The 16966-nt window shown below is 44.9% G+C and overlaps 1 protein-coding gene across 1 annotated transcript in view; it reads left to right on the forward strand.

The window, feature by feature from the left end:
* The window catches only part of MSN (moesin), a 46249-nt gene extending 29361 nt beyond the window's left edge, over nt 1-16888 (forward strand). The window contains exons 3-13 of the mRNA XM_074883103.1: nt 6365-6460; nt 6982-7256; nt 7729-7812; nt 8159-8305; nt 8762-8858; nt 9824-9987; nt 10450-10580; nt 11251-11411; nt 11929-12021; nt 12444-12677; nt 13668-16888. Of these exons, the coding sequence (XP_074739204.1) occupies nt 6365-6460; nt 6982-7256; nt 7729-7812; nt 8159-8305; nt 8762-8858; nt 9824-9987; nt 10450-10580; nt 11251-11411; nt 11929-12021; nt 12444-12677; nt 13668-13832 (1647 nt within the window). The 3' untranslated portion in view covers nt 13833-16888. The remainder of the gene's footprint in view (nt 1-6364; nt 6461-6981; nt 7257-7728; nt 7813-8158; nt 8306-8761; nt 8859-9823; nt 9988-10449; nt 10581-11250; nt 11412-11928; nt 12022-12443; nt 12678-13667) is intronic.
* The last annotated feature ends 78 nt before the right edge of the window (nt 16889-16966 follow it).

A 16966-nucleotide genomic window follows, 5' to 3' on the forward strand; every position in this document is an offset into this window, starting at 1 on the left:
GATTATTGATCTTTGCATAAAGAACTAACTGAACACCAAACCAAAACATGAGAGTCTCTAGTGAGCTGATAGTGAATACTTAACTTACTCCCTTTAGTATGGGGATGGGGCTTTGAATGTGTTGTCAGCTGGCATACATCCAGTATGTTTCAAATGGCTGAGCTGTTTGTCTGGATTAGTTCCTGTAAAGGGATGGTCCGGAGCTGTTCTCCCCACTGATACTGCTAACAGGACTATCAGGGGCTGCTGTCTGACTGATCAGTTCACTCCATCGCAGTTTCTATCCTGAGGTGGTCTTGGGTCCCATGATGGGGTGTGTAAGAACAAAGTTACGGCTGTTCATTTTCTAGATCCCTTAAACTATGTTGTGCTCTTGGAATTGTTAATCTAGTATTTTCTGCATGATGCTGGTTCTGAAGAAAGCTGCTTTCATCGACGCTTTTTTGAGGGAAGGGAGAGTTTCCCTACAAAGCAAATTTATGGCTTTGCTGTTGCAGCACATTGACCTTCTGGTGTGAAACCTGACTTTTGACTGTTTTGCAGAAAAATTTCAAGATATCCTGCATGTTTTTGCCCTAGAGTGCCCTTTCACTTTGAGCTGTTGGTTCTGAGTTAAGCAAAAAGGAAGCTGCTGAGCATTACCAAGGTTTCTTGGTAATTAATAATAATTTCTCAGCTACCTTGGTGCATGCTGCTGGCTTTGCTCAGTAACATTTAGGCAGTATTTGTTTCCACCTGTTGTGTATATCAGTAGATAAATATACTCATTATGCCACACATAATTCTGACCTACTCTGAATAGGATTCAGAAGACTTTTGGAAAGCTTGTATCTGGGTAGTAACTTCATGAGGAGGAACAGTTTGAGTCTAAAGTTCTATAGTAATAATAGGTGAATGGGTTTGAGGTAGAAGTGTTCCTGTCTCCCTCTTTTTTTTTTTTCCTGCTTGGTTAAATTCCAAAGTGAATTTTTGTAGTGATAGAATAATGCCTGCTTCACTGCTTTGTTGGAAATTGTATTGTGCCCCAAAGTAGCTGGCTGTAGAAATAGCATTGAGCTGATACACTGTGCAGTAACATCATGATCTTCTTACAACACCCCATCCCATGGCTTGTAGCTGTACAGCTTAAGTTTAAGTAGTTTAAGCTTGTGTGCATGGACAAAACCTGGATTAACTGAGACAGGAGGATTGTACTGTCTGTCTTGTGCAGCTTTGCTTATGTACTGCTTAGCATCAGCTGCTGAACTCCAGTGCTTACTGACTCAGAAGCAAAACCAGTAACTCTGCTCCCTTTCCTCAGCTGCTAGTGATGGATTGAAAGAGCAGCTGAGGCTGGGCTGTGCCTGTCAGGTGCTGCTTATCCCACAGGCCTGGTCACTTCGGAGGTACCTTGAAATTCTGCTTTCCTGGGGATGCAGGGCACAGGCTGCAACAGTGATAGCTGCTTGTCTTCCTCCTTTGACCTGCTCCTGTATCAGGCTGAAGTGCCATTGGACTGGAGACTAGTGTGTAAAACAAAGTGTTGCTTTGCATATCTCCTACATGTCAAAGATGAACCGTTTCTCTGGTAAAACTGCTTAGCTGCTTATTGAGGTGGATAGCTTTGAAGTTGTGTCCCTCCAATCTTTTTTTCTGCTCAAACTTCCTTTTTTTGGGTAAATTGAATCTAACTTGAATTAGTGAGATTTTGGGCTGTTGGGGAGGCAAGGGGGCCTAGCCTATACCTTGGGCAGGGAGAGAGGAAACTACCCCTCCTAAGTGCTCCCCAGCTGGCTGGCAAGCTGTCGCGGAAGTGCCGCAGTGTGGTGGACGCTGCATCTTCCAGGCTTCTCAGGCAGCCTGCGTACAGCTAGTCACAAAATCCTCGGCAGCTCTGACTCCTGCAATAGGAAAACATACTCCCTTCCTCTGTGTCCCCCATGTGCTGTATGAGGCAGCTTCTCAAATGCTGTTTATGATTGCTTCTGACCTTGGATCCTGCTGGCACCTTGTTCTTTCATTCCCCTCCAGAGCCCCTTGTTCCTCCTGGTCTCTGGTGGAGCAGGTGCAGCTCCCTGCTAGGCTAGGTCTGGTGGTGCATGGTGCAGTTGATGGGTGGGGATCTCCACCCATTTGATGATAGCCTTACATCAGGATCTCTTGAACAATGCGTTGTGGTTACTAAACTGTTCAGTCAGTACTTCCTTCCCCAACCAAAAATGAACTTTATTTCTCCAACTTCAGGACAGATTTGCTTCTCAGTGATGTGCTTAGTGCTTTCTGAGCCTATAGCTGACCATGTAAACTTCAGTCCTCCCAGTGTCAGCTTTTGGACATTGCAAAAGGAATGAGGAAGGCTTTCCTCAGTTTCCTGAGCTTTTGGGGTCAAAACTAAGCTTGTAAACATCTCTCTACTCACTCTAAACCTAGTCACTGATGCTGTATTTTATGTTCAGCATGGATCCTAATATGTAGTGGAGTGTAGGAGTATCTCTTTTTTTTCTTTTTTAAGTATTGTACAGGTTTCATTAAGAGCCAGAGCTCCTAAGATTCTGAGTTCATGTACCTTGCCCTGGCTTGCTTTTCTGCTGCCGCGATGTTAATGGTTTTGTAGAGTACCAGTTTGAGTCTCTTCTTTCATGGTTGCTAAAGCTTACAACACAGGCTGCCCAAATCCCTCTTGACTTTTGAGTAACTCCAGCTGAGTTGAGCTGTACTTGGAATAAAAGTGGCTCGTCTCTCATGGACTGTAAACTAAACTCTGAGGAGGGAGACTGTAGAGAAGACTTCAGCCTTGGTAAGGTCCTACCTACTAGTGTTTAAATACATAGGAAACTGGTCTGGAGCACTTGATCCAGTAGATGAAAGCACTGAACTGAAAACTTACTATGGCAGTTTCAGTGGTGGAAAGCAGTGAGTCTCAGGACAGTGGCTGGTTCCTCCAGCAAACCCCAGAACTCTTGTTTGTGTGATGAGGGCTTGTGGTTGGGTGGTATGGAAATGCGTCTCGGATTTCACAGGAACATGTGGAAACTTACTGGCTTTTTATAAAAGCAGTAGTCCAAACAAAAATGGGCTGCTTGTTGCTAAGGAGGTCAATGGCAAACTGTAAGCTTGAAAACTCAAAGATCTGTCATTTAGCACTTTGGCATTTTAGCACTTTGGAAGGGAAAGTTAGAAATATATCCATCAACCAAATGGAAAGGGAACAGTCGAGTATTTATGGCTGTAGAGGGAGCCCATCTTGGGTGTTAAGTTAGGGTACCTGGAAGACCATGTTCTAAGTCATTTTTGGCTATGGCATATGAAACTGCAGGTGTGGCACCAGTTCAGAGCTCCTCCAGCACGAAGGTTTGCTAGCAGTTTTCTCTCAGAAGTACTTGACGTGCTTGTCATAGAAAGGGAGAGAGGCCCACTTCATCTTTAACTAGGACAGCAGGTGAGATTCAAGACAGATTTGTGCTGCAGTATAGCCTCGGATGCTTTGACCTTTGTCACAGGACCTTGGTCTGAGTGGAATGTCTTCTCTGCTTTCAGGCTTTGGTCTTGCCCATAGGTAGATAGTGCTTTCATGCAGGATCTGCACTTGTTTGCCAGTGGGGTGATGTATTTCCCCGGGCTGAGAATGAAGGCAATCTTCAATAATCATCTTGATGCTAAAATCTACATTTAAGAGGCTGCTTATGGCTCTCCTGCAGTGGGGCAGCACTCAGTGACAAGAATGTAGTTTGGAGAGGGATGTGTGAGTGCTTGAGGGGAAGGATGGGAGTTGTCATGCAGGCCTGGAAAGTGTGGAGTAAGGAGAAATGAGAGAAAAGGTTACCTGGAAAACCTCGTGTTTCTTCTCCGAACATAAGTAAAAAAATGTACTACTGTGTGCTTGGACTGTCTTCAGAAAGTGAAGTGAGAGTCACCAGAAATGCACCTTTTCCCCCGAGGCAGTAGTGCTTTACGAAGTGGGATTTTAAGCAACTGTACTTGAAGAGCTTTGTCGTGGCTGGTCACAGCACTGTGGGACAGCTGGATTCTAAGGCTGCCAGTTGTAGACGAAGCCTTGTACTTCAGGCTAAACAAAACCCAGGGACTGGCTTAATGTTCTCCCTGGCATGAAGAAAAGATGTCACTCTCCAGCTGAGAGTGTAAACTTTAGGTATTTAAATATAGTGGTCTGTGTTAAACAGTAGTCTGTATTCCCCTGTCCTGCCTGCCAGCCCTCTTCCATCCTCGGCCGCTGCCAGTAACCACTCGCTTTTTGGAACATCTTGCAGTTCATCAGGGCTCTGAGTGCTGTACACCCCCAAACACAACTGAGCTGCCAACTGCCAGCCAGACTCCTTGCAGCTTCTACAGCTTTCTACAAGCTGTTTCTTCTTCGTGCTTTTTCCCTTGCTAGAGGAACTAAATAGCTTGCTAAAGCTGAGGTGGGAGGGAGGAGGACTATCTGCCCCCCAGTTCAGTAGCAGCTTGGGGCTGTGATGTGTGCTGTGCTGTCTCCCCTCTCTTCTGTCCAGTCCCGTTGTCACTGCTATTGCTGTGCAGGCTTCTGCTGTGGAATAAAAGCCCTTTTGTGCAGGGCCTCAGTGTGAGGCCTTTCAGTTCCTCACTGGCAGTCCAGCTTGTTGCATTGCCAGGCCTAAGCTGCTGACAAATGGAAGGGAGGCAGGCAGACACATGCAGCAGAGTGGGAGCTTCCATCCCATTCAGATGCTAATGCTGCTGAGAACTGAGCTTTCCTTAGGCTCAGCCTTTCTCCCTCCCCTCATACCACGGGCTTTCAGTGCTTGCAGCAAACTCTGATTAGCGGTGTGCATCCTACTGTGTGACAAGCACAAGGGGAGGCTTCTGCCCCACATTCCCCTGTGTTTACAGGGGCTTTAGGCAATCTCTCAAGCTCATATTCACGCAAGAACAGGCTGAATAATTTCATGGACTCCAGTGGGATGAAGTATATAGACTATGTGACCTTGTGTAGGTTCTGCCTCTGTGTGTGCTGCTAATAGCATGCCTCTGCTGAACGCTCCCTTTGGTTTTTGGGCCTGAAAGGAACTAGGGCCCTAATGCTGCTTTTGTAAGGCCAGAAATGGCTGACCCAAGCCCTAAAGAATCTAACTAGTAATGTGTTTGCAGGGAACCTACATCCTTGGTGTTGTATCTTGCCAAAGCTAGAGACCACATCAGAAGGGGACAGTGCATCCTTAGGATTCATCAAGGAAGTAATTTAAAAGGAATCAGGCATTTAGGGAGAAATCATGAAACATGAGACAAGGCAATACAGAATTACCTCAGCTTACTTGGCAGGGGAGACACCATGATCCGGGCAGCTGGTTTTCCCAGGGCAAGGCTCATCCCTGCTGTCTGGCTGTCAGCCTGGCTGAGGGAGGGGAGCTGTGAGCCAGCCTGAGGGGCCGGTGGTGTGTGAAGGCAGCTGCTGTGTCCTCCTTCGGGTACAGTGTTGACATAAAGACAAGTGTCCTCTTCCTTGTCTAGTAGTGGAGGTGAAGGTAGGTGCCTCGTTTGCTGATAGGAGAACAGCTCCTGGGCATTCAGGAACGATGTGGGGGAACTTCAGTTTCCAGGCTTGCTGTGCCCTGTCATGTGTCTCAGACTTGCCAGGGCACAAAGCTGTGGCCTCGTGCTAGTGAACAGGCTTTACCAAGAAACTTCCCCCTCCTTTTTACCGGCAGTAGCGTGATACTGCAGTAGTTTTGCCTCTCCATGAGGCTCTTGTCTCTTGTTACAGTATGTTTGTAAAGCCTTCTTAACTCTTATTTACATAGCACCCGTGGCATGCTGGGGAAATGACTAATGGGAGAGCTTACATAGCAGTGTAGTTAACTTCTGCGGTGTCTCTTTGTCCTGGCACAAGGGATAGCATATCGATTTACCCACTGCAGTACCTCTTAATGCTGCCACTCAGATGTGTGAAAGGCCTGTCCACAGCTATGGGTGGAATAGAATACAATCTTAAAATAGCACAGCCCAGCAGGACACGACCTAGCAGGGTGATTCGTAGCTTGCCCAGGAGTAAGTACATTTGCATGATAAGCGAGGGGTGCTTATGGAGCTGTGTTGTTGATTTCTGGCAGCTATTCCATCTGTCAGACCTGTTGCATTGTATTTTGTCTCTACATGTTGGCTTATAAGTAGCTAAAGAAAAGTGTCCTAGCTGTTGCTTATAAATAGCAACAAGCCTTAAAGATGAGGGAGAAGGAAGAATACCTCTCTCACTTAAGACCCTTGGACACCCTATCACCGTAGCAGGGGAGGCAGAAGGCTAGGGCACTGGCTGTCTTTGTGTTAGTCTGAACTTACCACTCACACATTCTCCGCCACCAGTGAGATCACCCCATCTGGCTGGGGCTCTTGCTAATTGTCTTTTTTTCAGGTCGTCAAGACAATTGGTCTAAGAGAGGTCTGGTTTTTTGGACTTCAGTATCAAGACACCAAGGGCTTCTCAACATGGCTGAAATTGAACAAAAAGGTATGTTTGCTCCAAGCTTTCACTTGTCCTGGGTTCCCTTCTCTTGGCGGGTAGGGGCAAATTCAGTCTCTGTACTTCTGTTGGGGATCTGTCCTTGCCTCTACACACACCCGAAGTACCACAAGATTACCAAGTTGGTGTTGCTTTCCTTCAGTCCACACACACCCTCCCTAAGGTACAAGGAGTCCTGGTGTCTGACCTGGGCCTCCTGCATCTAGTACTGTTTGTTTGTTACCCTTCCTGGTAACACACTAGTGTGGTGCTCATGTGAGCATCTCAGTTGGAGAGAAACCTGGAAAGTAACTTACCTGCCACTGATTGTAACTAGCGGCTTAAGTCCTGTGGGGAGAGGTGGTGAGGTATTTAGCAGCAAGGAATTGAAAATCCTCGCTTTTCTGCACACTCCGCCTGCATTGGAAAGGAGAATTTTTTGTTTTCTAATGTGTGCTCATCTTCCTGTTTGTAAACCTGCTCCCCTTCACTTGGTCTGTAGGCTGTGAGATCTGATGCCTCTGTTCCAGGTAACTGCACAGGATGTACGCAAGGAAAGCCCCCTGCTTTTCAAATTCCGTGCCAAGTTCTACCCAGAGGATGTGGCTGAAGAGCTGATCCAGGACATCACGCAGCGCCTCTTCTTCCTCCAAGTGAAGGAGGCAATTCTGAATGATGACATTTATTGCCCTCCAGAAACAGCTGTCCTTCTGGCTTCTTATGCTGTCCAGTCAAAATATGGAGACTTCAATAAAGAGGTGCACAAGTCTGGCTACCTCGCTAGTGACAAACTGCTCCCACAGAGGTGAGTGAACCTGGCTAGTCTTAGACCTTCTTTGCCTCAAAGGGCTTGGGATTTTTTTTTGAGGGGTGGGGGGGTATGTGTGTGTGTCTTGATTGGAATCTTCAGAATAAAATACAGCTTGGTGCCTCTCCGAGGATTGGGGTTAGTATTCATTTAATTAAGAGCTTTGATCTTAAACATCCTATTGCTACTGAAGAAACTCTGATCAGAATTAGTGAGAGAAGCTCTGAACAAAAAAAAATGTAATGGTACAAGAAGCACAACTGAATACAACTTGTTATTTGTCAGAAGTCTGAATGCTGACCAATGCGTCTGTAGTTAGCCTTATAATAAAACTGTATTTCCTGGAATATTTTCTGGGGGGTAACTGTGATGCCAGTGGAGTATTTAATGAAGCGTTATTCAAGAGTTACGTGACTGTGTGCGCATAAATGCGGTGGCTGGTCTCAAACATCCCATGTTCTCTTTCCAGAGTTCTGGAGCAGCACAAGCTTAACAAGGACCAGTGGGAGGAGAGGATCCAGGTGTGGCATGAGGAACATCGAGGAATGATTAGGTAACTGATGCAGTGTGAAACTGCTGTATTTAAAGTAGTGTGATATATGCTAGTTCTGTAATGCATACAGAATTCTGTAGCTTGCTTCAGAATAAGTTAACATTTTTCAGCTTATTCTGCTCAGAGTAACTAGGCTCATGTGCCTCTGTTGTTTCTAGTTGCCATCAGCTGTCTGTTCTTAGTAAAACAAAACTGAGTTTGCAGAGTTTGTTGTTGTCTACTAGGGTGATGCTTGGAATCTTTGCCAGTTTGTTACTCCTTTGCCCATGTAGGAAGAGAGCACCTTCTTGCTCTAATGGCTTATGGACTCAAAAAGGAATATCTGCTTTCTTTTTGCACTCTGCAGAGAAGATGCTGTCTTGGAGTACCTGAAAATTGCACAAGATCTGGAAATGTATGGTGTGAACTACTTCAGCATTAAGAACAAGAAGGGCTCTGAACTCTGGCTGGGTGTAGATGCTCTTGGACTCAATATTTATGAGCAGAATGACAGGTAATAAACCCCCTCTCCTCATCATTGCCTTCAGCTTCTTTCTAGTATGAAAGCATTCAAAACTAATCTTTTCTGGAGTTCAACTTTTTAACTAAATGCTGCAGTCTCTATATCATTCTTGGCTGTGTTTTTGACACTGCTAGAATGATCCATAAAATGTACTGCTTTGGACCCAACAATACAAGAAATTGGCAGATCTTATCAAGCTATTTTTACTGTATCCCTACTCTTCCTGCCACAGATACATTCCTATTTTCCATTTTAAAAAAGTGGGATTGAAAAACTGCTTCTTATGTTTGTAGTTCATTGCATGACTAACTTTGTTTGCTGGTTCCAGTCACCATAAGAGTACTGAAATATGAGGGCAGATTTGGTAGAATTTACAGCTTTATATTGTTAGTCAAGAATTTGGAATGACTTGGGGCTCTTATTTCCTTTTGCTTTCCATTTCTGCAGGTTAACACCGAAAATTGGATTCCCTTGGAGTGAGATCAGAAATATCTCATTCAATGACAAGAAATTTGTTATCAAGCCTATTGACAAGAAAGCACCAGTAAGAAGCAACATTCAGATTATACTTTTGACTTCTTAGCTCAATTCTTTTTAATTGCACACAGTCTTTTCATCAATAATGTCAATGCTGACTTAAGCAGTAGAAATTTGTTCAGTATAACCTTGAGCTGTTCAAAGGCAGTGGCAGGGAGAAGCTCCTTGCTTAGGGTTTCTGATTCTCCTAAGGCTGTTCAGATTCTCTGATAATACAATTAGGGATCTGAGGCACCTGTGTTAACTGAATGCTGCCTTTGCAGCCTGTTGGCTTTAGTGGTGTGTGGGATGGTCTTTTGCAGTTTTTCACCTTACTTGAAGCTGAAGCTTCAGCTCATTTTGTAGGGTATGCTGGGAGGCTTTTTTCTTGCAAATTTATAATGAATGTAATTGGTTTCATCTTGTAAGGTTTATTGACTTTCTGTGTCAGCTGACACCTTCTGTTCTTCATGTAATTCTTGTTGTGTTGTTCCTTGGAAGCATTTCACTGCTGTTGCTCCTTTTTAACAGAACAAAGTTATTTACCCATTGAACATACTGTTTATCACCCTTTCTGGCATACGACAAAACGTGACACTTGCTGTGGCTGGCCACACTATTGCATTAAATAACTGAGTGGGAAGACAGGGGGGAGAAGTCACAGTCTCGGTGTGCCTAGTAAACCAGCCCCTGATGGTGTTCCTGATGAAACAGCAAAGCGTAGTGGCTGTGCACTCTGTGCTCGGGATGCTCTGCAGTGAAACCCAGCACGCTGTAACGATGAGTTGGGGCACTTCTGCCCTGTGCCTATTTGTCAGGTTGAAGTTCATTCCTGAAAGGCAGGTGTCTGACTACCACCACCAATGAATTAGACACCGATAAGAAAAGCTAGCTAGCAGTTCTAGAAAGTTTAGGGTCTTGAGCGTGTTGCATATGGAGGGGGCTGCTTATGCTGAAAGAATGAGTCTAATTCTGCCTTCTTTTTGTCCCAAGGACTTTGTATTCTATGCCCCTCGGTTACGGATTAACAAACGGATCTTGGCACTTTGCATGGGGAACCATGAGCTCTACATGCGCAGACGTAAACCAGACACCATTGAGGTGCAGCAGATGAAAGCACAGGCTCGGGAAGAGAAGCATCAGAAACAGATGGAGAGGTTGGTAGGGTTCTGAGGAACCTGGACTTTGTCAGTCACTGTGCAGTAGCATCAGGTGCTGGATAAATTGCTGGCAGCACCGTAATCTGCTTGAGCAAAAAACACAGCAGATTGCTTTTCTGCTTCAGTAGATCTAATGGGATGATGGAAATGGCACTCATCACAAATGTGACCCGCCATTACTTTCTTAGAGTTAAAAATTTGTCTGTCTCTTTGATGGGACTAGTATGGATCTTGATAAAAGGAGACTTCCCTTAAACATTCCTGTTATGAACTCACCATTGAGATGAATGCCAGCAGAGCTTTTTCCTTCTGCACTTCTAAAAAGGGGCATGTCTGGGCTAAAACTCATCAGCTGAGTGCTGTAGTGCACATCTCTCGTGTGCTCATGGCTTCACCAAGAAGCGCTCCAATCAGAGTAGTTGTTAATTTGAAATTGCATTATGACTTCCCCCTCATCAGAGCCCTGCTGGAGAATGAGAAGAAGAAGAGGGAGCTGGCAGAAAAGGAGAAGGAGAAGATTGAACGTGAGAAGGAGGAGCTAATGGAGAGACTCAAGCAAATTGAGGAGCAAACCAAGAAAGCTCAGCAAGGTAATATGAAGTGTACGAGTATTTCCTTAAATGCTTAGTCTGAGTGAGAAGGGCTCAAGCAGTAAAGCTGTGAGCACCTCTGAGCCGTTTGGCTCTCCTGTATTCTGTGCTAACTGGTGTTAGGGCCCTGGTTTAGCCTTCTGAAACTGGATGTTGAACCCCCTATGTCAGCAGCTGCCTATGGGACTCACATAAAGAGATGGGTGGCAGCCAAGATGCCTCTCTGCAGCAGGAGGACCTTGCAGTTGCTCGTGTGCTGGCTGGAAGCTTTATCCCAGCACGTCTGTAGAGGAAGGAGTTGAAGTGTAGCAGGGGTCATGTAGCCAGTACTCTGGTGTGATTACTCATTGGTTGGCCAGTCTTACAGTGTGCTGTTGCCCAAGCAAAATGCTGTAAGGATGCCTCTGCCTTTAAGGATGTCACTTTGGGATAAGTGCTTCCCCACAAATCAATCAGGCAAGTAGTCTGTTGGCTTGGAACAGGCCTGGCTCTGTCTTCCAGCTCCAGTTACAATGTGAAAGAGAGGAAAGGGGACAGTGGCTTGCATCTCTCCTTTACCTGTCCCTCTGAAGGAAAACCCTCATCCGGGATATAGGTGTAAGGGCACCTTCCTCCTCTACTGCTGTTCTTTACTTGATCTCTCTTCAAATGCACTCCCCTATTCTTTCAGAACTGGAAGAACAGACCCGCAGAGCTATGGAGCTGGAACAGGAGAGAAAACGAGCTCAGGAGGAGGCAGAGAAACTGGCTAAAGAACGTAGAGAAGCAGAAGAGGCAAAGGAAGCCCTATTGAAAGCATCCCACGATCAACAAAAGACCCAGGAACAGCTGGTAAGTGGGTGGCTGAAAACTGGGTAGGAAAATAGTGACAGGGTAGGCATGTAAGCTCTTGAAGCAAACAAGGTTATGAATATAGTGAGGAAGTATAGTTTGGTTCTTTAATTTTTAGCCTTTTATACCTGAATACAAGTGTATTTGTACAGTAGATCTGGATTGTTGTGCTTTCTGCTCTTTCTTTTTGGTATGTGATACTGAGAACAGTGTAGAGCTCACTAATTGCTTTCCCTGGTTTGGATTCAAGAATTGAGTTCTGTAGCTTGCTTTGGAGGAGAAGGAAAAAAAAAAAAAAACCACAAAAAAACCCAAACCAACACCACACAAAGCTCCAAACTCTTTTGGCTTCCTTTTCCCTTGCATCATGGAGATATCAGTGGGACTGAAGTTTACAGGAAAGCCTTCTCCTTACCAAAAAGATGTTAAACATACCGTGTTTGTTCAGGACTTGGACTAAATGCTTCATTTAGCAAGTACTTTGGTTTTGTCCCCACTAAAAGCCTTTCTTTTGCAGGCTGTTGAGATGGCAGAACTCACAGCTAGGATCACGCAGCTGGAGCTGGCCAGGCAGAAGAAAGAGAGCGAGGCCCAGGAGTGGCAACAGAAGGTAAAGCAGAATCTGAGCAAACAGCAGTACTTTCTGTGAAGTTGTTCTTCATTCTGTGTTGTGATCTAAACTACTGCACTAGATACCTCACTAGATTTGAGTGTCTGCGAGCTTGAGGCTGTTGTAAATACCCAGCTTAGTTTTCTTGCTGGAATGAGTGCCGTATTCTAACTCCATGTAGAAATATTTTTGACTTACTAGGCCTATAGCCCATTTTCTGCGAATTACAACCATTCTTCAAATCTCTGAAGTGTTATCCAGCAGAAAGTTTTGCAAATGATTGTGGAGGAGTAGCTTTGGAATGTACCACTTCAGCATGCAATAGGTGCAATGTTTCCTGTAATAAGCATTGAGTAGTGCTTCTGCCAGAAGTCTCACACACTCAGGTTTACACTGACTTACTGTGGCATGCCCTACTACAGGCACAGATGGTGCAGGAGGATCTGGAAAAGACCAAAGAGGAGCTGAAGACAGCCATGAGCACCCCTCACGTCACTGAGCCCATGCACTCTGAGAATGAGCACGATGACGAGCAGGACGAGAACGCAGCAGAAGCCAGTGCTGACCTACGATCAGAGGCCACCATCAAGGACCGCAGTGAGGAGCAGCGCACCACTGAGGCAGAGAAGAATGAACGGGTCCAGAAACACTTGAAGGTAAGAGCTTGGCAGCAGAGAAGGTACTGCTTCTATTCTTCTCACCATTAATTGCAGCTGGGAGGTATTACTGGTATTTAAAAGAAAAAGGCAGGGGGGAAGAGGGGGGCGTCATGATCTTGCCAGATAGCTGCTTAACCACTGAGCAGAGGGGCAGATCTTGTCTCCTGGCACTTCCATTTTGCTGGAAGTAGTGAAGTATTTTCTAGCAGTGCCAAAAAGCAGCATCTGTCAGACGTAGTGTGCTTTTGTGAGTCTGGCTGTCTGTCTGACAGCTGTCCATAGCCCTGGCTGCAGTGAATCAGAGAGCTTGGTGAGCTCCTATCAAGCAGCTGTCTTGTCTGACTGCGTTGCGTGGCAAAACCCTGAGAGCAGCACACCAGGGCTCAGCGTGGAGGGAGCAGTGCTGCACCACCACCTCACAAGGAATGACAGTGTCCTGGTGTTGACTCTTTCCAAGCATTTTGTTATGCTGCCTGCTAGCTGACTGACTCGCATCGTCCTGTGGTGGTTGTGCACAGGCAGAGTGACAGAGGTGCACTTTATCTTCTGCAGCAAGTTTCTTTTGTGGTAGAAGGCTAGTAATTGCTCAAATTCTGCAAGATGCTCCTGTTTTCCTTAGGGATCCCTCCACTTGATTCTTCATAAGTACATTGGAGATGGTCTCTCTTAGTGTGCTAGACAAAGGTAAATAGGGTGACAGACTGCCTGATGTTTTCTACCTTCAAATGTTAGGGGAAAACATTAACAACTTCTACAGAATCACAGAATTGTTTAGGTTGGAAGGGACCTCTTAAGATCATCTAGTCCCACTTCCTTGCTCAAGTAGGGTCAGCTAGAGCAGGTTGCCCAGAACTGTAAACATTTGGGCTTATCTGTTTCCTGTCTCAGTGATACTGAATCTTTGGGAGGATCAGCAAGGAACCTCCTTGTCCAGCTTTGAGTCTGGCATGTGCTAACCCACTGCTGTCTGTTTCCCCTTCTCTGAAGGCTCTTTCCTCAGAGCTGGCAAATGCTCGGGATGAAACCAAGAAGACAACCAATGATATGATCCACGCTGAGAACATGCGTCTAGGCCGAGACAAGTACAAGACCCTCCGTCAGATTCGGCAGGGCAACACCAAGCAGCGCATTGACGAGTTTGAGTCCATGTAAACTCTCCCCTGCACCTGCTGCCCTGCACTCTCTTCTCCCCTCTTTCCCATCCTCTCCCGTCATTCACTCGTAATCATGCTATGCTGGAACCACTACAGAAGAGTGACCATGGTCTTATTTATCAAGTTTTGGGCAAATGCTGGAGTTAAGCGACAGAAGAAGGAATAGTAGTCATCTTCCTAGGGTGGCTTGGGAAAACAAACATTTACTGGGGCAAATCTGAGATTGTTTGGCTTTGGGTAAAGTCTCACTGCATTTAGTTTTGTGTTGCTTACTGAAGTGGCTGTGTTGCTGTCCTCCCCCATTGGGTGGGGAGGCCAGCAGATACTTTTATTGAATTACATAAAGCGCTAACAGTTTGACACTGTGCCTTCCTACTAACTTGTGCAAGCTTCAGTATTAAGCTTAGTAGCCAGGGTCTGAATTTCTGATTTAAATACAGGGTCTGAACCATGTAGTTGAGAAGGGGAGGCTGGAGCTTAGGAAGAGGTGTTGGAAGTAGAATGTGAACTTCCTAAAAGACCAAAGCTTTTGTCCTTCAAACATAAACAGACCAAACAGATTCTGTGGTGTTCCTGCTGGTGTTACCTTTTGTTGTTTAATGATGGAACTTTGAATTTCCTAATCATGAGGAGGTCTTTGAAATATGTCCACTGATGCAGTGTAGTTTGGAGCCTTGACTTCCCTGCTTTCCAGAAGTGTTGTCTCTGGTAAATGGCTTTGTTCACTGTCATTTGTTTGACTTGAGTGGTAACCAGTGAGGCAGAGATAGCTAAAGAATGCTGCCTTCCTTTTTGGGTTTGCCAATGGAGACCTAAAGGGGTGAGTAGAAATGTAAAAGACTAAAAATTCTTGTAGCTGTGTATTCCCTTGCTGAACCAATACATTTCTAGTCATGTGAATAGGATTTCAGGGTTTTTTCCATAAGAGGCCTTTTTAGCACATAGTCATTGGTGCCTTATGACTGTGTATAGATCTACTGTAACTGTCTTTAGTTTAAACTAGATGCAATCATAAAAAGTGATCAGCAGCTGGGGACCAAAAACTATTCTTGTATCTGGGACATGTACAAGACTGCATCTGTCTTCCTGGCTTCAAGCAGCATTTGAGGGGAGAGGATCCTGAGATATTTGTCCAATTGCTGCCTTAATCCTCACTGATGTTCTGCCAGATCCCTGGCTGAAGTGCTTTTCCTTCCCCAGAAGGATGCTTTGCCCCTCTGTGTCTTTGAGAACAGAAGGCTCTGTCTCAGCAGTGGGACACGAGTGGTTGGGAGGCTGGTCCCGAGAGCTGTTGTACCAGCTGTTGTAATACCCATCACCTCCTGTCTTCCAAGCTATCCATGCTGTAGCTGCCCAGAATCCTTCCTGCCATTTCTGGGGAGGAATCAGCTATGTATGCTCAGGGTTGACTTGGATTTTGCCTTGATCCTTTGTAGAAGGACATGTTAACCTTCAGAAGAGGCCTCTTAAAAATGTATTCCACCTGCAATGGAGTCCTCCTTTGCTTTGCCCTCCTTGGATTGGCCTGTCCCTGTAGGAAGGCATCAGGCTAGCCTGGGATTTATTTTCTTGCCTAGCATGATGCTAAATCTTGTGACTTTCTCAGCTTTGTGGATTCCCCCTTCGTATGGTATCACTGCTAGTGGTGATAGAAGGAGAACATCTAAATGCTAGAGCATTTTCAGCTCCCTGATCTACAGGAAAGGTAAAGGGGGACTGTGCCAAAAAGAAATGTTCATGATAGTGTTAATAAACTGCAGTATTTCCCCAAGAATTTCTTGGGCTTCTAGAAACAACCGTACCAGTGCTGTATTATATTTTTTTTGGAAGCAATAGAAGTCTGTGTGGAGATCCACACAAATACCAACTGACCAACCTCCGTTAGGAGCACGAGCTTAGCATGCTGCTTCTAAACATCCAGGTGGATCACGTGGGAGGCCCCTTCTCTCCCCTGGATACAGCATGCTTTTGGGAGACGCATGACATGGAAAGCTTTTGGTTGGCCAAAAACACATGCCTCAGTACTTTGAAAGTCACAAATGAAAGATTGCAGTTAAATTTGTCAGAATTGATTGGTGTATTTCTATACTGAAGGGTTATTGGCACTGGCTCTATGTGAGTCTCGTTACTGAGGGAACAGACAACCTTTGCACTTGTGTTTTGGTGCTTTAAAGCTGGTTCTCAGCACTTCTGCTCTGTCTGTGGCAACTATTGATGCATTTGGGGGGAGAAAAGCCTTTATTACATTTTAAGTTTCCTAACAAGCTGATGTATGGTGCCTGGAATACGTGTTCAAATAATAAACCAGTAAACCTTTTCTGCTTTGATGGGTCACACAACACTGCTGAGCTCATGTATTATGATGCTGGCATGACTTCTGTTTATAGGGTTTTTTAATCATTCTAATTCCAGATGGTCCAATATAGGAATAGAACAGCTTGTGCCAGTGAGTCCACCTAACTCTTTGTAGTTGTTTCAGCCCTGCCTTCTTCTTAACCAGTATTATATTCAAGTGGTATCTAATGATATTTGATTTCAATACTTCTAGCTATGCACAATTAGAAAATATTAGTCATGGGATAGAGGATGTTTTTATTGTCCTCCTTCCCTTGGAAATGTATACTGTATTGTAAAGAAATGATATTTTGCAAGAGAACTAATGTTAAGAAGCTTTCAGTATTACAATGAGATTTGTAGACACATTTTTTATTTGTTAGAATACAGTGAGTTGTTCTTCCTCTCCATGTTCCAGTTTAATTGGATAACTACTCCTCTTGGGGGTCGGGGAAGTACTTTGTCAAATGTTTGCCTGGCTTATTTTTTCTTGTTTTATTTTTTGTTGCTGTAAATTATGTTGGAAGTTTTTGACCAGTCTTTTTACTGGTTTATAATAAAACATCAGTTCCTTAAAGTTGTGGAGTAATTCATGGGTCCATGTACTTATCTGCAGAGAGAACCTTGATATTCAGGCATTTTTTTTTTTCCTGTTTCGAGGAGTTGTTAAAATCCATACCCTGTTCTTCCTAAAGTGCCAATAAAGTTCAGAGAAATTCAGCAGATGGTGTCTGGCTGGTTACTTAAGGTTGCTTTGAGTCTAGTGCTGTGTCTCCAAGCTAAATGGGTCTGCTGTGG

This window comes from Strix uralensis, chromosome 13 (assembly GCF_047716275.1).
Source record: "Strix uralensis isolate ZFMK-TIS-50842 chromosome 13, bStrUra1, whole genome shotgun sequence".
Lineage (NCBI taxonomy): Eukaryota > Metazoa > Chordata > Aves > Strigiformes > Strigidae > Strix > Strix uralensis.